Source organism: Oncorhynchus kisutch, linkage group LG6 (assembly GCF_002021735.2).
Source record: "Oncorhynchus kisutch isolate 150728-3 linkage group LG6, Okis_V2, whole genome shotgun sequence".
Lineage (NCBI taxonomy): Eukaryota > Metazoa > Chordata > Actinopteri > Salmoniformes > Salmonidae > Oncorhynchus > Oncorhynchus kisutch.
In genome coordinates this window covers 60,207,156-60,228,022 of record NC_034179.2, presented here as the reverse complement: position 1 = coordinate 60,228,022, position 20,867 = coordinate 60,207,156, and the positions used below count along the sequence as shown (strand labels likewise).

The window sequence follows — 20,867 nt, the reverse complement described above, 5'->3', positions numbered from 1 at the left end:
AATTAAAATTCCAAAACACTGGAGTTGCAGTAATTAACATTTACCAACAGATGGAGCTGTCAATTCCCTAACAAAACAAACCTAGTAATAATTTCCAACATGAAAAGAAAACTAAACTGCTCAAGTAAGAACTTAACACATTTTGAAACTCTCTTCACAGGCGTGTCACCTCTGTCTGTCAACAATCCCTAATGGGAATCCTACCGATTGGATTATTTTTGGTGGCTGGGATAGACGCCCGCAGCGTGAAAAGACAGGGGGCTTGTCTGCGAGGACTGCGGGTTCCCACACAGGCGTGTCACCTGACTGTCTAAGGGGAGTATTGATGGGCGAGGGAGCGGCAGACCTGTGATCCCCTGGCTCTTCCCCCTGTGCCTCAGTGACTTGCTGGGGTTCCATCTTTTGTCATGCGACCCCTATGACCATCAGGGTTCTGAGTAGACGCTGGCTCAGCAATCCGAAGGTAAACCCTGTTACGACGGTACAGTGATTCATTCACTTCGACCAAGTAGGAGCGTGGTGCCACTTTCTGTACACAGGGTCCAAGTCTCCAGAGGCCCGTCCGGTCCCCTGGTAGTGGCTTCATTGGCACCGTTTCACCCACCCTGAGCTCAGTCTTTTGCTGAATTGTCGTAGATGAACTTGGAAACCTGTCTTCTGTGAGTAACTTTACCAGCACGTCTGTCACCACACATGGCTCCAGGAGAGTGCTGGCTTAAGCGCCGTGCCATGAGGCGCTGGGCCGGGCTGCTTTCCATGCATTTTGTCGGGGTATTGCGCCACTGCAGAATTGCTTTCCAGGCATCTTTGCCCTCTCGTAGAGCTTTTTTGCAGAGGTTCTTTGCGATTTTGACTGCCGACTCCGCCTTCCCATTAGCTTTTGGGTGTCATGGTGATGAGGTGATGTGCTCGAATTCCCATTCTGCAGCAAATTTTCAGAACTCAAATCCGGAGAATTGGGGTGCATTATCTGAAATTACCCTATCTGGCTGGCCATAGCGGGCAAACTGAGCCTTGCAGCGTTTGATCGTTGTCTCTGCTGAGAGGTCGGGGAGGAGGTCAATCTCCCAGAAGTCTGAGTAATGATCGACTACCAGCAGAAAGTCTTTGCCACTGTGCTAGAAGAGATCTAGACTTACTATCTGCCAGGGGCGCATCGGTAGCTTGTGGGACATCATCATCTCTCTGTTGCTCAATGGCATATTCATTGCAGATTGTGCATTTTATGACATAGTGTTTGATTTCACTCTGCATTCCTGGCCAATACAGTGTGTCACATGCTTGTCTGTAACAGGCCTCACCTCCTATGTGACTTGAGTGCACGCGCGCCAACATCTCAGGGCGCAGAGACCAGGGAATAACGACTATCTGACCCTTGAATATTATTCCATTTTGAACACTGAGCTCCTCTTTGACTGGCCAATATTCTCTGACGGCTAAAGCAGTTTCTTCCTTGCAGTCAGGCCAGCCCATCAGGATCACAGACCTCAATTCCTGGAGTTGCTCGTCCCTGTCTATGTGCTGTCTGATTTGTATAAGGCGCTGATCCGTAACATTGAGGTAGTCAGCTTGGTTGATGTGTTCAACATCCACTTGCTCTGTTTGTAAGCTGCACACTGCGTGTTGTTCATGCATGGAGCGTGTGCCTGATGCAGTAGCCCTGCTGAGCGTGTCACTCACATACATCTCTGGCCCTGGCTTATACACCACCTTGAGGTTGTAGTTTTGTTGGGCCAGTAGCATGCTCTGCAGTCGTTTAGGGGCATTCAGGAGAGGCTTGCTGAATATAGCAATAAGGGGCTTGTGATCTGCGGTAATATTGTCGTGCCCGTACAGGTAGTGGTGGAAGCGTTGGCATGCAACAATGCTGAGGCACTCCTTCTCTATCTGGGCATAGTTCTACTCTGTTGGAGTGAGTGCCCGAGAGGCGAATGCCACAGGCTGGCTCTCCTGCACGAGGCAACAGCCAAGTCTATACTGGCTTGAGTCACTCTGAATCATGACAGGAGTGCTGCACTGCCTTCATGACAGATGGGGGGGGGGGCATTTCAAAGACAGCCTTCACTTTTTCAGGATCCGCATTCAATCTGGTGGAGGACAAGATGTGCCCATGTAAGCGGACATCTGGCACTTTAAACTGAAGCTTTTTTATACTTAGCCTTAGCTTGACCTGTCTGCATCTGACCATCAGGACCAGCAGCTTGGCGTCATGGTCACATTCTGCCTCATCACTGTCCCCACAGCCCACTGCGAGGATGTCATCTGCTATGGGTTCCACGCCACTGAGTCCCATCAACAGCTCGTGCCGTTTCCGCTGATACACATCTGGAGCCACAGAGACACCAACCATCTCTTCCACGGAGCTTCAACCATCTCTTCCTGCCCCAGGGTGTCCAAAAGGTAGTCATGTAGCTGCTGGGCTCGTTGAGCTTGCACTGCAGGAAGGCATCTCTGGCGTCCATGAGCGTGAAGACTCTGGCCTTCGGGAGCTTGTAAAGAACATCCTCCAACGTGGTCATAATGTAATGTGAACGTCGCAGAGACCGGTTGAGATGTTTAGGATCAATGCATATCCGTAGCTTGTCTGGTTTCTTGACAATAACCATATTACTTATCCAGTCTGTAGGCTCGGTGACGGATATGATGTCGCCATCTGCTTCGTATTTGTCAAGCTGAGCCTTCATAGCTGCTTTCATGGCCACTGGTACATTGCGGGGTGCACACTGGACAGGCTGGATTGCTGCGTCCAACTCAAAGTGGGCTTCGCCGGGAACTGACTCGACTGGTGCTTTGAAGACATCATGGTACTTGCTTAGGAGTGTCTCCTTGCTCAGGGGCCCAGCATGGACTTAGTATATAATCTTAAGATCAGCTGGGATGGTGAAGTTAATAAGCCCAAGGCGCTCGCATGTAAAAACCTGGCAGTAATGACTGTTGACTAGCCTCAACTATTTCAAACTCAAGTGTGTGTTTCTGGCCACGTAAAACACACTCTGTAACAAACAGGCCTAAAGAGGTCATGAACTGGCCCGAATACAGTTTCAGCTTGGGGCTACTCTGTGTGAGTTTGTCTCTGGGCACGAGCCTCCTTTTGTCTTTAAGGCTCATAATGTTACATGTGGCCCCTGAATCTAGCTGGCATTTGCTGTGGTTTTTTATTAAGTAGCAGAGTGACAAACCACTTTTTTCCTTTTGCCCTCACTGCCCCTACTGCCCCTATGCACTCGCTAGCATATACATCCTCTGTGCTGTTGTTCCCTTCATCTGTGTTTGTTTCCATGGAGTGCACTTACCCTCCTTTCTCTTGCTTTTCATGCAGACCCGTGCGAAGTGATTTGCTGTACCACAGGATTTGCATATTTTTCCATAGGCTGGGCAGTGTTCTTTTCCCCGTCCATGAGAAATGCAACAATATCGGCACTTATTGGGGTTGTCTACTGCAGAGTTGGCTGTAGTATTAGCATTATCTGTGGCAAAGGGGAGCTTCTTTACTGGCTGCCTGAATGTAGCATTGACATTGTCCTTTCTAGCTCCATGGACCTTATCTGTATATCAGTAATCGGCATGTCTCCACTGCCAAGACCAGCGTCAGGTCACGTTCTCTCAGCAAACGTCTGCACGTGCCTCATCAGTTATCAAAGCACTATCTTATCTCTGATCAGTTCATCTCAAATTTGCCCCGATGGCCACCAATTTTTCAACCCTTGTATTGGTCAGCCTGTTGCGTGCTTTGGTGTATGTGTTCCCAAACAAGGACCAGTTGCGCTCTTAGGCGGCTGATATTGGTGGGATTTGGAGGATGGAGGCAACAGGGGAAAGAGCCTCAGATCCACAAAGTCCCTTCCACCAGGTGGCTGATAAGATATGTTGGCACGACTGCAATATTGCATCTCCATCCCAAAGCCCTTGCTTGGAAGTGTACTTCGCCAGACTGCCAAGGACCTTACCCTCATCCAGGCCAAGGTGGCGAGACACGGCAGTGATGACACCTTAAGCCTTGTTGACCTCTGAACCAGACAGAATGCTCTTGCCAGCATACTTGGGGTCCAACATGTACGCTGCGGCATGTATGGGATTCAGGCAGAAGTCTTCATGCTTTTTGATGTATTTCAGAACTGCAGTTTCCTCTGCTTGGAGCAACAGTGAAGTGGGCAGGGCAGTACGGATTTATTCTCTTACATCCGAGAGCAGAGTCTGAACATCAGACAGGATGGCATTGTCTACCTCAATCCGTGCAATGGCTACTGCTATACGTTTCAGGGGTTTCAGACTGCTACCACTCTCTCCCAAAATACATAATCCAGGAGGATCCTCTTGATGGAGCTGTCCATATCGGCAGACTCCAAGAAATGGCCATATAACAGAGACTCCTTCCCCTCCAGGAGAATGTCAAACATGATGACAACACCACCCCAACGGGTGTTGCTGGGCAGCTTCAATGTGGTGCTCTTATTCTTCTCACTTTGCTTGGTGAGATAGATTGTTGCTATAACTTGATGACCCTTCACATACCTAACGCTTGGCTCTCTTGTAGCGTGTATTCATTGTTTTCAGTCCCATGATGTCCTTGAGGTGCAGAGTCAATGCATGAGCAGCACAGACAATGGGTGTGATGTGAGGGTAGGACTCCTCCACTTTAGACCAAGCATCCTTCATTTTCACAGCATTGTCTGCAACCAGTGCAAATAAATACCTTCTGTGGTCCAAGGTCATTGATGACTGCCTTCAGCTCATCTGCAATGTAGAGACCGGTGTGTCTGTTGACCCTTGTGTCTGTGCTCTTAAATAGTACTGGTTGAGGGGTGGAGATGATGTAGTTAATTATTCCTTGCTCACGAACATTCAACCACCCATCAGAGATGATTGCAATACAGTCTGCTTTCTCTGTGATTTTCTTGACCTTCACTTGAACTCTGTTGAACTCTGCATCAAGCAAAATAGTAAAACAATCAGGTCTGGTTGAAGGGGTGTGTGCTGGGCGAAGAACATTCAGAAATCTATTCCAAGGCCTCCCGGGTGGCGCAGTGGTTAAGGGCGCTGTACTGCAGCGCCAGCTGTGCCACTAGAGACTCTGGGTTCGCGCCCAGGCTCTGTCGTAACCGGCTGCGACCGGGAGGTCCGTGGGGCGATGCACAATTGGCCTAGCGTCGCCCGGGTTAGGGAGGGTTTGGCCGGTAGGGAAATCCTTGTCTCATCGCGCACCAGCGACTCCTGTGGCGGGCTGGGCGGCAGTGCGCGCTAACCAAGGTTGCCAGGTGCACGTTGTTTCCTCCGACACATTGGTGCGGCTGGCTTCCGGGTTGGATGGCGCTGTGTTAAGAAGCAGTGCGGCTTGGTTGGGTTGTGTATCGGAGGATGCATGACTTTCAACCTTCGTCTCTCCCGAGCCCGTACGGGAGTTGTAGCGATGAGACAAGATAGTAGCTACTAAAAACAATTGGATACCATGAAATTGGGGAGAAAAAGGGGTACAATTTTAAAAAAGAAGAAAAAAAAGAAGAAATCTCTTCCAATACACATTGCCTGTGAGCATCAGAGGTGAACCAGTTGCATACACAGCTCGAGCAAGACATCCATCAGTATTTCTCTGACTACGTTCCTCCATTGAGTCAAAAAAACGTATGATTGCTGGAGCGAGCTGTTGCTATCGTTAAGGTGTCTGATTCATCATTTTCACCTAGAATAGAAGTAGAGGGACTTTTGTCAGAGGTTGCTTGTTGTGAGCGAGCGCTGGGGGAACTTTATGGACATTGCCAGATGATTCTGCATCTTTGTTGCATTCTTCACATATGATTTGGCATAGTATTTGCAAATGTACACATAATTCCCTTCTACATTAGCTGCAGTGCAATGTCTCTACACATCAGATAGTGCCCGTGGCATTTTCCTGTAAAGATTAGAAAAGAATTAGCAAAAAAAAACAAATACAATTCCATGTACAGATAAATAGTTAAGCAGTTAGATTAAACAACTCCTTTGTAAGATAAATGTTTTAAAATGAAACATGTATGGTAGCAGGCTCAAGCAAGCTAAAACCCACATGGTAGCAAAAGCTAACTAGCAGAAGTTAACAAATTAGAAATGATTTAAATACACTTTGCTGTAGGCTACTATTTACTAGTTATAACCAGCCAGCTGTATGTTGATAGTGTAGTCGTTCAGCCACGTCTCCGTGAAGCATAAGATATTACCGTTTTTAATGTCCCGTTGGTAGTTCAATCTGCAGAGAACAATGGGCAAAACTCCCCAAATACAGATGTGCCAAGCGTGTAGCGTCATACCCAAGAAGACTCGATGCTTTAATCACTGGGAAAGGTGCTTCAACAAAGTGCTGAGTAAAGGTTCTGAATACTTATGTAAATGTGATATTTCAGGTTGTTTTTTTTATATACATTTTCTAAAATGTCTAAATACCTATTTTTGCTTTGTCGTTATGGGGTATTGAGGATTTTTTTAAATCCATTTTACAATAAGGCTGTGACGTAACGAAATGTGAAAAAAGTCCAGCGTGCATGGGACAGAGAAGCTGTGGAGGGGCTTGGCTGATGAAGAGTACCTGTACTTCATTGAGGCGCATGTGCTGACAGGGAAGTCTACTGTTGCCTCACCAGGTCTTATTGGGCCACCGGAGACCATCGGTGGTGACCCCCTCACCCTGTATGACAGCGTGAATGGTAAATGGTCACTCGGCCCTACCTGAATATCTGATCATCTGCAACAACAGAAAACTTCAACCCATTAGTTTGGATAACAATGAAGTCCTATGAAGTCATTTTGTTTTAAAAGAGCGATATAGATCTTAATTTCATTCAGTGATTGTCTACTCTATAGTCTATGCAGGAAAACTGGATTTGATAGACCAATTTGTGAAATTCTGACATATTTGCATCACATGTACTGTATATTGTTTTTTGATTTGTCATGGTTTGGTTTCTGCCTCGGTGTTAGCACTAAGCTTCAGTTTATAGCCAACAAATGTTATTGCAGTTTGAATGAGTATGTTATGAATTTAAAGTGGGTTTGCATGTATATTGAATAAAAATATAAACGCAACATGCAACAATTTCAAAGATTTGATTGAGTTAAAGTTCATATATGGAAATCAGTCAATTTAAATCAATTCATTAGGCCTGAATCTATGGATTTCACATGACTGGGAATACAGATATGCATCTGTTGGTCACAGATACCTTTAAAAAAAAAGTAGGGGGATGGATCAGAAAACCAGTCAGTATCTGGTGCGACTACCATCTGCCTCATGCAGCGCGACACATCTCCTTCGCATAGAGTTGATCAGGCTGTTGATTGTGGCCTGTGGAATGTTGTCCCACTCCTCTTCAATGGCTGTGCGAAGTTGCTGGATATTGTCAGGAACTGGAACACTCTGTTGTACACATCGATCCAGAACATCCCAAACATGCTCAATGGGTGAGTATGCAGGTCATAAATAATTTTAGACTGCAGAATGTGCCTTATTGTGCTAAACAATAAATACTGTAACTGTTTACATTTTGATACTGACACCAAGTACATCAATAATTAAAACATGATTTGAGTTTTAACCAGACTGTTTTCACTCTATTCTAGGTAATGACATGTTCCTCAACCCAACAGCAAACTGTGTGATACAAGTTGGAAAGTCTACACACTTTCTGTTCAGATGAAGCCAATGCTTCCATGCAAAAGAGGTTTTGACATTCAAATCCACTCAATGTCTACATACTTAATATGATCAGATCTACATATGTATATATGCAAGAGTTCAGGTGGGCCTTCGCGCTTCAGCAAACAAAGGAAAGGAGGGGTGCTCAATAACAATGACAAAAATCATGAGAAGGGCTTGTGTTTGATATCGTTCCATTCACGCCATTACACTCCATTTCAGCCATTATTATGAGCCTTCCTCCCCTCAGCAGCCTCCACTGCTGTACAGGTGTCGAACAGTCAACTGACGCTCCTATTTATAGCCTAGTGGCCCATTGAGAAACAACAATGTAAGAAAATAATGACAATATGTTTCAAGGTAAATTAACAATTGTTGCACCTAATAATACTAATAATAAGATAATGTGTCTCATTAATCAATAGGCCGTGTCAAAATACACATAGGTGATATTTGGGTGTCTGTGAATCCGGAGACAGAGACCCAAAAAATCAAGGCAACATTATAGAGACGAGGACAGTGAAAAATCATAGTTTAGCCCTGAGGATCCACAGTGTCTAAGGACTACTGCCAGAAAGCCTCTCTTTGTTTTAGTTTACATATGATGCCACATCTTGGCGAAATTTGAACATGTTTTATGGCTACAAAGCGCAGGGAGGAAGGTGAGCCATTCATTTCTATGGGTTACCTTAAGATGTGCAAAACAGAGGAGACCATTGAGTTAGTGAGAGTCTCCCCTTTCCACAGTGGGGCCCATTAGGAGGCTACAAACGTGTTTGTGAGATGACCGCTGTGTCACCTTCCACCACAGATGCGGAAGGCCGACATATGCGGTGGATTGAGAATCGGCTCATGCAAAACTACTGATATATATAGCTTAAATTGACAGATTTTGATGGATCTTTTTGTATTTTGTTACTTAGATTGAAGCACAGGTGAGTTAATAGACTCTTAAGGTTAAAGATCCCCATTAGCTGCTACTCTTCCTGGGGTCCAAACAAATTAAGACAAAAACTCAAATGTAATAAAACCGTACATAACATTATTACACCACTACATAGCTACAATACATTTATAATACCACCATACCTACGTGTATGTAGAGTGAGCGTGCGCATGCATCTGTGTGTGTCTTTTCTTCACAGTCCACATTGTTCCATAAGGTGTATTTTTATCTGTTTTTATATCTGATTTTACAGTTTGCATTCCACTTGATGTGGAATAGAGTTCCAAACTCTGTCTGTACTACAGTTAAGTCAGCTGTATATAGCAATTTAACATATTAAAACAAAATAGATCAATAATATTTGCCCAGCCTTTGCTGCTATGCTTGCAAATGTGCATGATGTGCTGTGACCCAAATTAAAAAGTATTTAATAACTCCAAATAACTAAAAAGTAGCTATAGGTTGTTGTAACATTTCATCTTAAAACATGTTTTTCATTTTTTTGCACTGCATTCATTGGTGCGGTTGAATGCATCATTGCTGTATGGTACACTCAAAATGTATTGTAGTTGAGTAGCCAACCTAGGCTACTGCTCAAATTTTGCTGTAACAGGCCTACATGTTTCTCTTTTGAATGGTGTTTTGTTGCAGGTTTTGTTTTTTGGTTATTCATTGTCAAGCTTTAAAAACCGAAACCAGGCGTCAACATTTTAGTAGCTTAGCCAGGACAGTGGCATGTGTCTGTACACTTTCCCTCCACTGCAGCTCTGTAAACAGGACACACGAAAGCAGCACAGTTGAAGTTGAATTAACTATACAAGTACATCAGGCTGTGATTTCATAAAGTAGATGACTCAACTGTGGACTCATTTATACTCGCTTATGTGTGTCTAATTCGGACGGCGGGCCTTGTGTTTGACACGTATGCTAGCCTATTAGCCACATTATGACTGACTTGTGATCATTGCCCTTGCTAGTTTGATTGTATTGACACTCCCAGCCTTAGTTACAGTTGTCAGTTTTTGTTCAAAATATTGAGTCATTTGAAACTGAAACAGTGCATCACGAATGGGTGGCGGAAGGAAACAATGTACCAGGCCAGCTGTGATTTACAACCTGATAGCAATATTTTGGGACTAGCAAGAAATGCATTGAACTGCATCCATCTATTCTGCCAACAACGCCTTACTGTACATCATGGAATTTTGAGTCAAATATAACCTATTTATAAAAACTCTTATAAAGTTGGTTTTGAAACAAACAGGGAATCTGATATTTATGACTTATATTATGATTGTCTGTTTCTGACACGGCCAGCTTTCAAAAACCTGTGGGCTCTCCTTCACTGCAGCCGACGTGAGCAAACATTTAAACGTGTCAACCCTCGCAAGGCTTCAGGCCCAGCCGGCATCCCCAGCCGCGTCCTCAGAGCATGCACAGACCAGCTGGCTGGTGTGATTACGGACATATTCAATCAATCCTTATCCCAGTCTGCTGTCCCCACATGCTTCAAGAGGGCCACCATTGTTCCTGTTCCCAAGAAAGCCAAGGTAACTGAGCTAAATGACTACCCGTAGCACTCACTTCCGTCATCATGAAGTGCTTTGAGAGACTAGTCAAGGACCATATCACCTCCACCCTACCTGACACCCTAGACCCACTCCAATTTGCTTACCGTCCCAACAGGGCCACAGACGACTCAATCGCAATCACACTGCACACTGCCCGAACCCATCTGGACAAGAGGAATACCTATGTGAGAATGCTGTTCATCGACTATAGCTCATGGGGGTCTCGACCCCTCCCTGTGCAACTGGGTCCTGGACTTCCTGACAGGCCGCCCCCAGGTGGTGAGGGTAGGTAACAACATCTCCAACCCGCTGATCCTCAACACTGGGGCCACACAAGGGTGCGTTCTGAGCCCTCTCCTGTACTCCCTGTTCACCCACGACTGCGTGGCCATGCACGCCTCCAACTCAATCATCAAGTTTGCAGACGACACTACAGTAGTAGTAGGCTTGATTACCAACAACGACGAGACGGCCTACAGGGAGGAGGTGAGGGCCCTCGGAGTGTGGTGTCAGGAAAATAACCTCACACTCAACATCAACAAAACAAAGCAGATGATCGTGGACTTCAGAAAACAGCAGAGGGAGCACCCCCCTATCCACATTGACGGGACAGTAGTGGAGAGTGTAGAAAGTTTTAAGTTCCTCGGCGTACACATCACGGACAAACTGAAATGGTCCACCCACACAGACAGAGTGGTGAAGAAGGCGCAGCAGCGCCTCTTCAACCACAGGAGGCTGAAGAAATGTGTCTTGTCACCAAAAACACGCACAAACTTTTACAGATTCACAATCCAGAGCATCCTGTCAGGCTGTATCACCGCCTGGTACAGCAACTGCTCCACCCACAACCGTAAGGCTCTCCAGAGGGTAGTGAGGTCTGCACAACGCATCACCGGGGGAAAACTACTTGCCCTCTAGGACACCTACACCACCCAATGTCCCAGGAAGGCCAAAAAGATCATCAAGGACAACAACCACCCGAGCCACTGCCTGTTCATCCAGAAGGTGAGGTCATCCAGAAGGCGAGGTCAGTACAGGTGCATCAAAGCAGGGACCGAGAGACTGAAAAACAGCTTCTATCTCAAGGCCATCAGACTGTTAAACAGCCATCACATAAAGTCCGAGGGGACGGACTTTACGTCCGTCCCCTCGACCCAACCTGGGCGCGAACCAGGGACGCTCTGCACACACAGTCACCCTCGAAGCATCGTTACCCATTGCTCCACAAAAGCCAAGGCCCTTGCAGAGCAAGGGGAACCACTACTTCAAGGTCTCAGAGCAAGTGACGTCACCGATTGAAACGCCACTAGCACACACCACCGCTAACTAGCTAGCCATTTCACATCGGCTACACCAACTCAACTCCAGCCACTTTAATAATGGAAAAATTGATGTAATAAATGTATCACTAGCCACTTTAAACAATGCAACTTTATATAATGTTTACATACCCTACATTACTCATCTCATATGTTTTTACTGTATTCGATACCATCTACTGCATCTTGCCATCTTGATGTAATGTATCACTAGCCACTTTAAACAATGCCACTTTTATATGTTTACATACCCTACACGCTCAAGCAGGTATATCTCTCTAGTCACCCCCAAAACCAATTCTTTCTTTGGCCGCCTCTCCTTCCAGTTCTCTGCTGCCAATGACTGGAACGAACTACAAAAATCTCTGAAACTGGAAACACTTATCTCCCTCACTAGCTTTAAGCACCAACTGTCAGAGCAGCTCACAGATTACTGCACCTGTACATAGCCCACCTATAATTTAGCCCAAACAACTACCTCTTTCCCTACTGTATTTAATTTATTGATTTATTTTGCTCCTTTGCACCCCATTATTTTTATTTCTACTTTGCATATTCTTCCATTGCAAATCTACCATTCCAGTGTTTTACTTGCTATATTGTATTTACTTTGCCACCATGGCCTTTTTTTTGCCTTTACCTCCCTTATCTCACCTCATTTGCTCACATCGTACATAGACTTGTTTATACTGTATCATTGACTGTATGTTTGTTTTACTCCATGTGTAACTCTGTGTCGTTGTATGTGTCGAACTGCTTTGCTTTATCTTGGCCAATAAAGGTGAAATAAAATAAAAATAAAGAAATAAACATTACTCATCTCATATGTATATACTATACTCTATACCATCCACTGCATCTTGCCTATGCCGTTCTATACCATCACTCATTCATATATTTTTGTATGTACATATTCTTATTCATTAATTTACACTTGTGTGTAGAAGGTAGTTGTTGCGAAATTGTTAAGTTAAAGTTTTTCTTGGTAAGCGCTTCTCATGTGTGTGTTTGTCAGATATCTGCAAATGTTGAATTAAGCCAAGTGTTTAACCTTGATCGAATGAATCACATGAATATGTGATACCTTAACTGATTATTGATGACAAAATAAACGGATTATGCGCATCTCAACTCCAATGTAGGCGGCCTGGAACACGGCCATTCTCAAATGGAAGAATCGCAGGAATCATTGGTCCGCTCAGACCATGTGATCTACAGTAGACTTCCTTGGAGGATGATGGAGTGTTTTGCTGGATATTGATTCTTCTGAGTTTGAGGTGGCTATGATTTAATCGCTTTGAGATCCATTCCACCTCAATCAAATACGTTTTGGCGAAAGGAAGACGAAAGACCATGGCCCAGGCTACACAGATGAATGTCCCCGAAATCAACACTCCGATAACAGTAGAACACGATAAAAAGAAGCGACAGTTTACCATACGACTAAATGGTAATGTAACGTTAGCTACGCGAAATCGTACGTGGTTTCCCTTTTATCAATTGTTTACCAAAGAGTGTGGTTAAACTAGTTAGCTAACCAACTTTTTCATAGCGCAAAAGAGTCTTACCTGATTGCAGTCGTACTGTGATTTAGATAAGGAACGTACTTTTTCCTAATGGTCGTTGTAAACAAACGGACCAAAAGCTACTAGCTAGAACTCAAGTGACATAGCCAAGGATTTGTAGCATTAGCCAACTGGGAAAATTCTTAGCTTCCTGGCATTGAGCGGTTGAATTGAATGCTCTTGCTGTCACGCATCTAACATGGTGGTGTTGTTCTTCTCAGTTAGTTTGCTAGTTTGTGCATGCACATTCGCTCAAAAAAAAACTTCTGATTTGAGAGAATCTGCTTAACTTTCTCTAAAAACCCAATTCCTCATTTATCTGCCAGCATCCTTATCAGCATCCTTATCTTTGATAGATCTTTATTTGAGGTCTGATGGAGAATCAGACTGATGTGTACATACCTTTTAATAGTCGCGCAAGGTGTAAGCCCTACTTAGCATATAATTGCACCCTTTTAAATTCGGAGCGGCAGGTAGCCTAGAGCGTTGGGCCAGTAACCGAAAGGTTGCTGGATCGAATCCCCAAGCTGTCTTTCTGCCCCTGAACAAGGCAGTTGTTATGAACCCACTGTTACCTGGTAGGCTGTCATTGTGAATAAGAATTTGTTCTTAACTGACTTGCCTAGTTAAATAAAGGTTAAATTTAAACTTTTTTTTTTTTTAAAGGTAACCCTTTTCTCTTTGGTTCTAGGCTCTCATGACCGTGCGGTCCTCTTGTACGAGTATGTCGGGAAGAAGACTGTGGACCTGCAGCATACGGAGGTTCCAGACGCCTACAGAGGGAGAGGCATTGCCAAGCACCTGGCCAAGGTTCGACTGTCTGACAATATGGAATGGAACCATAGCCCAATGCAAAATACACCCTCACTCCTATTATGTCCCTAGATCTTTTTAACATTTATCTGTGCCTTTCAGATAAGCAATGGGAGTCCATAGGTCTCAATATTACTGGTTAGGCATTTGAGCCCATGGCCTTGTCCAGAAACAACTCATAATGCTACCCATCATTTGCTATAACACAATTCTGCAGGAGGACCTTCTTGCAATCTGGACCTGTGCAGCTCACTCTGTGTATGGAGAGAAGTCTTTGTACCTCTTTAACCCAGTAAGAGACAGTAAATACAGTTTCCTAAGCTGTCAGCTGATAAACTGCTTTCATTGGACATTTTGGACTCTCCCATCTAGTTCTCTTTATAACAGCTGCATGGCAATGTGAATGTTGCTTGTAATTCTGAAAATCCAAGCATTGGCCTGTTTATTCAGTCTAGGCAGTGCTTTGCCAGATGAGTTCAGCTCAGAGCACTGGTGGGTAATATCAAGGGAACAGTTATGGTAGAGATAAGAGGAAGAAGGAAATTAAAACATGGTTTGTTTGAAGATCTGTGTAGACCGGAACGTTAACATTTTAAAATCTTTATATCAAATATAATAGAGCAAGTGTCTCACCTTTTATCTGCAGTCCCTGATTACTGCATGTATTAAAATAAAACCAGAGTGACACAGACCGTTACTTTGTAAACTCAAGCTACCAAACAACTCCTAAATTAAATGGCAATGTTCTGTTGATTGCAGGCGGCCATGGATTTTGTGGTGGAAGAGGATCTGAAGGCTCACCTTACCTGCTGGTACATCCAGAAATACGTCAAAGAGAATCCCCAACCTCAATACCTGGAGCACATCCACCCCGTGTGACCCCATGACGGAGAGGGAGAGAGACTGAGGTAGAAAGCATGGCCTCATGCTTTCGGTTTGGAGGACTTTGTGTAATGTTTTTTTTTTGGGGGGGGGGGGGGTGTAAGGGAGAGGGAAACCATACTATAGCTATCTCTACAGACATAAAGACTCCCTGTTGGAGAGCAGTGGTAGAGGAACTTTCCGAGTGCCATTGACATTACTCATGGCCTGTCCTCAATGGGAATGGACATCAGTGTGTGTGTAAAGAAAAAAGGAATGTTGTAGAGTCTTGCTGTCTTATTGTATATACAGTGGCAAGACTGTATGCAGGATTCCTGTTTTTGTACTGTAAGAAGCAATGTCTCATCACACTTTGGCCGTTTTGCTTTCACTTATCCTGTCTTGGCTGGTCATTTGAAGAGGAGTGAACAACGGCAGGAGGAAAGGAACAGCTTTCTGGAGTGGAATGCAATCCTGATCATTCAGGATGTTTGTCCTCTCGTCAAAACCATCAAGACAAACAGCTGTTCATCAGGACCTTGATTAGCTGAATCAGGTGTGTTAGAGCAGCATTGGCACAATAGTGTGCACATACAATAGCTCTCCAGTAGGGTGGACCACACCTTGTTTACTTTAGACCATCAACTTGCGGGCTATATCCCCTACATGCAGTCAGCCTGTCGTGGGCTAGTGAGGCACTTCCCTCTATTCCTGCTATGCTGCCCAAGACTATCTGTCCCCATGTTCATCAGGACAACCACTCTTCAGTAGGCCTACCCTTCACCTTAAATGTTACTGTACAGAAAGCTGCTGTGCTATCTGACATGAGACATTGCCATAGAACCTTCATTGACCGTGGGGGTAATCTTCTACTGTCTGTAAAAGCACTAATTCAGGGCTGTTCCACTACAGTTTAAATCTTGTGTGGCATTTTCTCTATACAGTTTACAAGCATGGCTTAAGAAAACAGAAAACAAAATTCCAATATCAAGTAACAGGTTGTATTTTCCATTTGCTGAGTATCTTAAACTACAGTAGGGATTCTCTCTGGCTTTGACCTAGGTGAGATGTACTATTTACTAGGTGACTGAATGCATACTGGTCAGGAAGGCAATACAACTGATGACACGGTCTTCAGGGGATGGCTCTGTAGGCCTACTGTCTGACAGAGATGGGTATATAGTCTGCAGACAGTCTGATTATTTTCCATGTCTCTCTTGTTTTAAATTAAATAATACCTTATTTGACTAACCATTGAAACATTGATTTACAATCATTTAGAAGTGCCTTATACATTTTAAAGTAGTTTCCTAGTATACTTCACCTCTGAGCTGCAGACTACCAAGGTGATAACATTTTAAAGGTGCACTTTATGCAATTAATCTATTGACAAGGGAGGCAGGGAGCATACTAATGGATTGCACATGTTACTGTGGTTTGCACTGGCTTGGCACAGGGTTACAACACATTTCCCAGTCTAGTGTTCTACACCGTGTGTGCGATAAGCCAGATATCAACTCACTAGAGAAGCTTGGATAGGACAGGACACAATATGGGTAAGTATAGAAACCTGAGGCAGGTAAATATCACCCCCACTTCAGTGTGGCAGTCCGTTGCATTGAAGTGTGAGTGCAGCCCATAATAGCTAGTGGAACAATTTACCTGCTGCGCAACCTGGCTATAGAATGGTTTATGCTACTCTTGAGTCCCATAGTGTTGTCCTTGCTTGTGATTGGTCATTTTTCAACTGTTACAAAACATAAACATGATGTGTAGGCAGCATTTTCCGCATTTGTGTTATACATTTTGTATTACAGTTTACGTCAAAATGTACTAGTGTAGTAAATTAAACTGACCTCTACATTTACATGGTATAAATAATGAGTGGTACGTCCTACATGCATTCAATTAATTATGGTAAATGTAGTACGACAAAGTACATTAAGTCGTCGTCGCAGTGTATTGCAAGTATAACATACACTACACATCCTAGCTTGCACTGCGTCCACAGCAGTCGTATATTGGTTCTCCAAGATGGCGTCGTTGGGAAGGAGGCGCGGTGTCCCAGTCAACAGGGAGAGGTCAGTTTGACTCAATCATTGCCATATCACGACTATTTTTTTGTGTACAAGGTCTGTTTTATGATACCTACACGTTCACTATTCCAACATATGGACTTTAAAAGCAAAATGCAACTGTCACTCCCGAATTCCTTCCTCCATAATTGCTCATGTGATGTTTTGATTAGCATGTTTGCTATCGTCGCTAACCTCGATAGCCTGTTCATCAAAGCTTCAAAGTCAAGTTCTGGATAGGTTAGCCATCTCAACTAAAATAGTGTGAAAACATGCCGTAACGTTACAAAGTAGATATACTAGCACATATCAAACATATCGGTCGTATAACACAATACTAACGTTTTACTCGCCGCTTGTAATTTATGTACTAGCTACTTTTCAGAGCAGCTAGCTTCCTAACAGCGGTAGAGCTGACCAATGTAACGTTATGAACTGCCGTTATGCAAAGCTGCTTCCAATACAGCATAGCAGCAGCTCCCATGTTAAACGTAGCTAATATAGATGTTACTGGAATTTTGAAAGTTGTGAATGATCAACATGCTCGCTAACCCAGAGTTTTATTTACGTTAGCTAGCTAACAGTTAGCTACTTGACGGGTGCGTTCGTAAATTCGCTCTGGAGTGTCTGACTCAGCCAGGGTGAATTTACGAACGCAGCCTTATTTAGCATGCCGTGTTAATCTTGTTGGGGAGCTAGCTAGCGCTCTTGCGCGTGGCAAAATGTTTGCAAAGTGAGATATTCGAGTTTTACACGTGAGTTATTTCCACTTGATATAGCTACATTTAGTTTTCTCCTGCATATTGTTTATATTGTCCATAGCTACGTTAACGTTCCCAGGCACAGTCTGGTTCGTATCCAGGCTGTATCACATCCGGCCGTGATTGAGAGTCCCATAGGGCGGCGCACAATTGGCCAGGGTAGGCCATCATTGTAAATAAGAGTTTGTTCTTAACTGACTTGCCGAGTTAAATAAAGTTATCACCATAGCTTATTACTAACAGGCAACTTGAGTGACTGACGACTAGTTAGTGAACTCTTGAGAATTCTAAACATGAGAAAATACCCTACTTTGATTCAACAGCTCTTATTTATGTCAAACATGCACAGGCAACACATGTCAAAGTTCCACAAGTGTCTTGTTTTTACCACAGTGGGCTGAAAAAACAGGTGTTGTGCACTAATCTGATATCAAGGTCATGGACTATAATGTAAAAAAAAAAAGTTTTGTAAAAGTAGTTGTTCCCCTTATTTCTTCACAAGTGGTACTCATCTGTACATCATCATTAAAAACTGGTGCAACCACTTGCCTTAGGCCCCGAAGCTGCACAATTGCTATGAAGCTTGGAAAATAATTGGGAATTTAATATTGTGATTCTCTTCCTTTTCCATCTACTTTCTAATCCCCTCTCTCCCTCATTATCTAATCTCTCTCTGTATACAGGGGAGTGATGGCGGCAACGGACTGCTACATCGTTCATGAGATCTACAACGGGGAGAATGCGCAGGACCAGTTTGAGTATGAGCTGGAGCAGGCACTCGAGGCCCAGTACAAGTACATTGTGATCGAGCCCACACGCATTGGCGACGAGACGGCCCGCTGGATCGCTGTGGGCAACTGCCTGCACAAGACGGCCGTCCTGTCGGGCACCGCCTGCCTCCTGACGCCGCTCTCGCTGCCGCCTGAATACTCACGCTACGTGGCACTGCCCGCTGGTGCCCTCAGCGTGGCCTGCTCCGCCCTCTACGGAATCTCCTGGCAGTTCGATCCCTGCTGCAAGTACCAGGTGGAGTACGATAGCCAAAAACTCTCGAGGCTGCCCCTGCACACACTCACCTCCTCCACGCCAGTGGTTCTGGTGCGCAGGGACGACATCCACAGAAAGAGACTCCACAACACGATAGCGCTGGCCGCCCTGGCCTACTGCGCCAAGAAGATCTACGAACTCTATGTGGTATGAGCATACTCTGAAGAGGGTTAAACAAATAAAATAAAAAATAAAATAAATATAGCGGGAAAAGAAAGAATCCACCCAGTAGTAAGCCAAGTGGAAGCCATGTGCTGAGTCGAGGGTTTGCCCCCAACCCCCTCCACCCCACCTCACTTGCGCGGGCGCTTACTTTTGGGCTGTTTGATGGATCAGAGGGATATAGTTCAAACTAGAAGGAATTATTTTTCCCTTATTTTCTTTACTTGTAAGTGACATCACCAGTGCACTTATCCATATGGTACCCTTGCGCCTCTTCCCAATCCCTGTACCCCTCTCAGTACACTAAGTTAGGGCTCAAGGGTAGCTAAGTAATAAGATTTAGACTGAATTGTGTTGCAGTTGAAACGGACAGGCTTAAGTATTACCAACATGTCTATTCCTTGTAGTTTTACTGTACCCCTTTCTTGCTGATCAGTATGTCACCCTTTCATTAAACATTAGGATATTTCAAACTCTCATTTCTGTATTTTCTTTTTCATTAAACAAATTTTACACCATGTCTTGAATCACAAAGGCAATAGCATTACCTTTGTTTTCAGACTTGTCTTTCTAGGTTTACTCAGTTTTTGGAACAAAGTCAGACCTTTAAACATACTTGTTTGACCATCCCTCACCAGTCAAAGTTGTTAAGGACAAAACAGATCAACACGAACATAGGACTTGCTGTGCATGGCCGATTTCCTTTCTGTTCCTTTCCCAACATTGTGTTGGTCTGTCTTGTCCTTTAAACACATGCAGTTATGGGCAAAAAGACTGTCCAGATGGAGCTCTTTGTGGGATTGTTAGACACTTAATGGGGACTTTCTGAGTGTAGGAGTGGGTTGTGTATGTAAGGGACATATACACCGAGTGTACCAAAAATTAAGAACTCCTGCTCGTTTCATGACCAGACTAACCAGGTGAAAGCTATAATCCCTTATTGTTGTCACTTGTTAAATCCACTTCAATCAGTGTAGATGAAGGGGAGGCGACAGGTTAAAGGATGTTGTTTAAGCCTTGTGACAATTGAGACATGGATTGTGAGCCATTGTTTGGTGAATGGGCAAGACAGAATATTTAAGTGCCTTTGAATAGGGTATGGTAGTAGGACCCTGGCACACCTGTTTGTGTCAAGAACTGCAATGCTGGTGGGGTTTCCCATGTGTATCAAGAATGGTCCACCACCTAAAGGACATCCAGCCAACTGTGGGAAGCATTGGAGTCAGCATGTATTAGGAAGGTGTTCCTAATGTTTGGAGTACACAGTGTTTATGGAGTCCCAAATGTTGCAAGTAGTCTTCTTGTGGTGTTTATTAATCTTAAATCAGGTTGTTTGCTATGTAAAATAGAACATGACAACCTTGTGTACACACGACTTAGCCAGGTTACAAGAAAATTATCATTCATAGTTTTATATTTTAAATCAATTAAAAATTGCACTAAAGAGAGCAACATTAAATTTAGTGTGTCTAACCATTATGGTTTACCTGTATTTAATTTAATTTGGAATATTATTTGAAATTGTAAGGCTTTGCAGCTTGATGGGGGGCCTGATTAGCCAAATACCTGTTTGGCAATCATCAATACAGGGCAACTTACCCTGTTTGCCTGTGTTTTCTTTCACATTGCTGTTTTGCAATATATTATACAAAATTAACAATGAACAACCTGGAAAGTCTTTCTTGAGACTGCAGTTAAAATACTTAGAACATGTACAATGTTTTTTTTCTAGTAATTGTGCTAGCTTATTACCTCCAGCTCTAACTTTGGATCATCTTGATATGCATTTGAGAGTCATCAGTTAATGGTGTGATACCAGAGGAAAAGTCCCAAGTCGGAGGAAAATCTCTCTCTCTCCAGCAGGTGGCGTATTGTCGTTTTGCACACCAAGCAATGAGTTTTTATATGGAGGGCAATGAGTGTCGAATTTGGTCAACAAAAAATGAATGGCTTATTGGTTTATTTGATGAAATATAAGTTTCGTAATGCTTAAATTGTTACGAGTGTACTGATATAAGTAGGACACGTGACTTCCCGACAACTCCGATATAAAGTGTTTTTTCTCAAGAGTTGTCTACGCATAT

At 43.9% G+C, this 20,867-nt stretch overlaps 2 protein-coding genes across 4 annotated transcripts; both read left to right on the top strand.

Annotated features, from left to right (window-relative positions):
- Positions 1–12,691: 12,691 nt before the first annotated feature.
- On the top strand, positions 12,692–16,619 carry natd1 (protein NATD1). The gene is made up of 3 exons (XM_020486099.2): positions 12,692–12,949; positions 13,756–13,874; positions 14,637–16,619. The coding sequence occupies exons 1-3, from the start codon at positions 12,853–12,855 to the stop codon at positions 14,754–14,756; spliced, it is 336 nt and encodes a 111-aa protein (XP_020341688.1). The 5' UTR covers positions 12,692–12,852; the 3' UTR covers positions 14,757–16,619.
- tmem11 (transmembrane protein 11) lies at positions 16,124–19,303 on the top strand. Of its 3 annotated transcripts, XM_020486096.2 has the most exons (3): positions 16,124–16,294; positions 16,750–16,819; positions 18,258–19,301. In XM_020486096.2, the coding sequence occupies exons 1-3, from the start codon at positions 16,291–16,293 to the stop codon at positions 18,772–18,774; spliced, it is 591 nt and encodes a 196-aa protein (XP_020341685.2). In that variant the 5' UTR covers positions 16,124–16,290; the 3' UTR covers positions 18,775–19,301. The 3 variants fall into 3 exon arrangements, with proteins under 3 accessions (XP_020341685.2, XP_020341686.1, XP_031682901.1); XM_020486097.2 differs by lacking the exon at positions 16,124–16,294 and having other exon boundaries at positions 16,771–16,870; positions 18,258–19,303; XM_031827041.1 differs by lacking the exons at positions 16,124–16,294; positions 16,750–16,819 and adding an exon at positions 17,457–17,568 and having other exon boundaries at positions 18,258–19,303.
- The last annotated feature ends 1,564 nt before the right edge of the window (positions 19,304–20,867 follow it).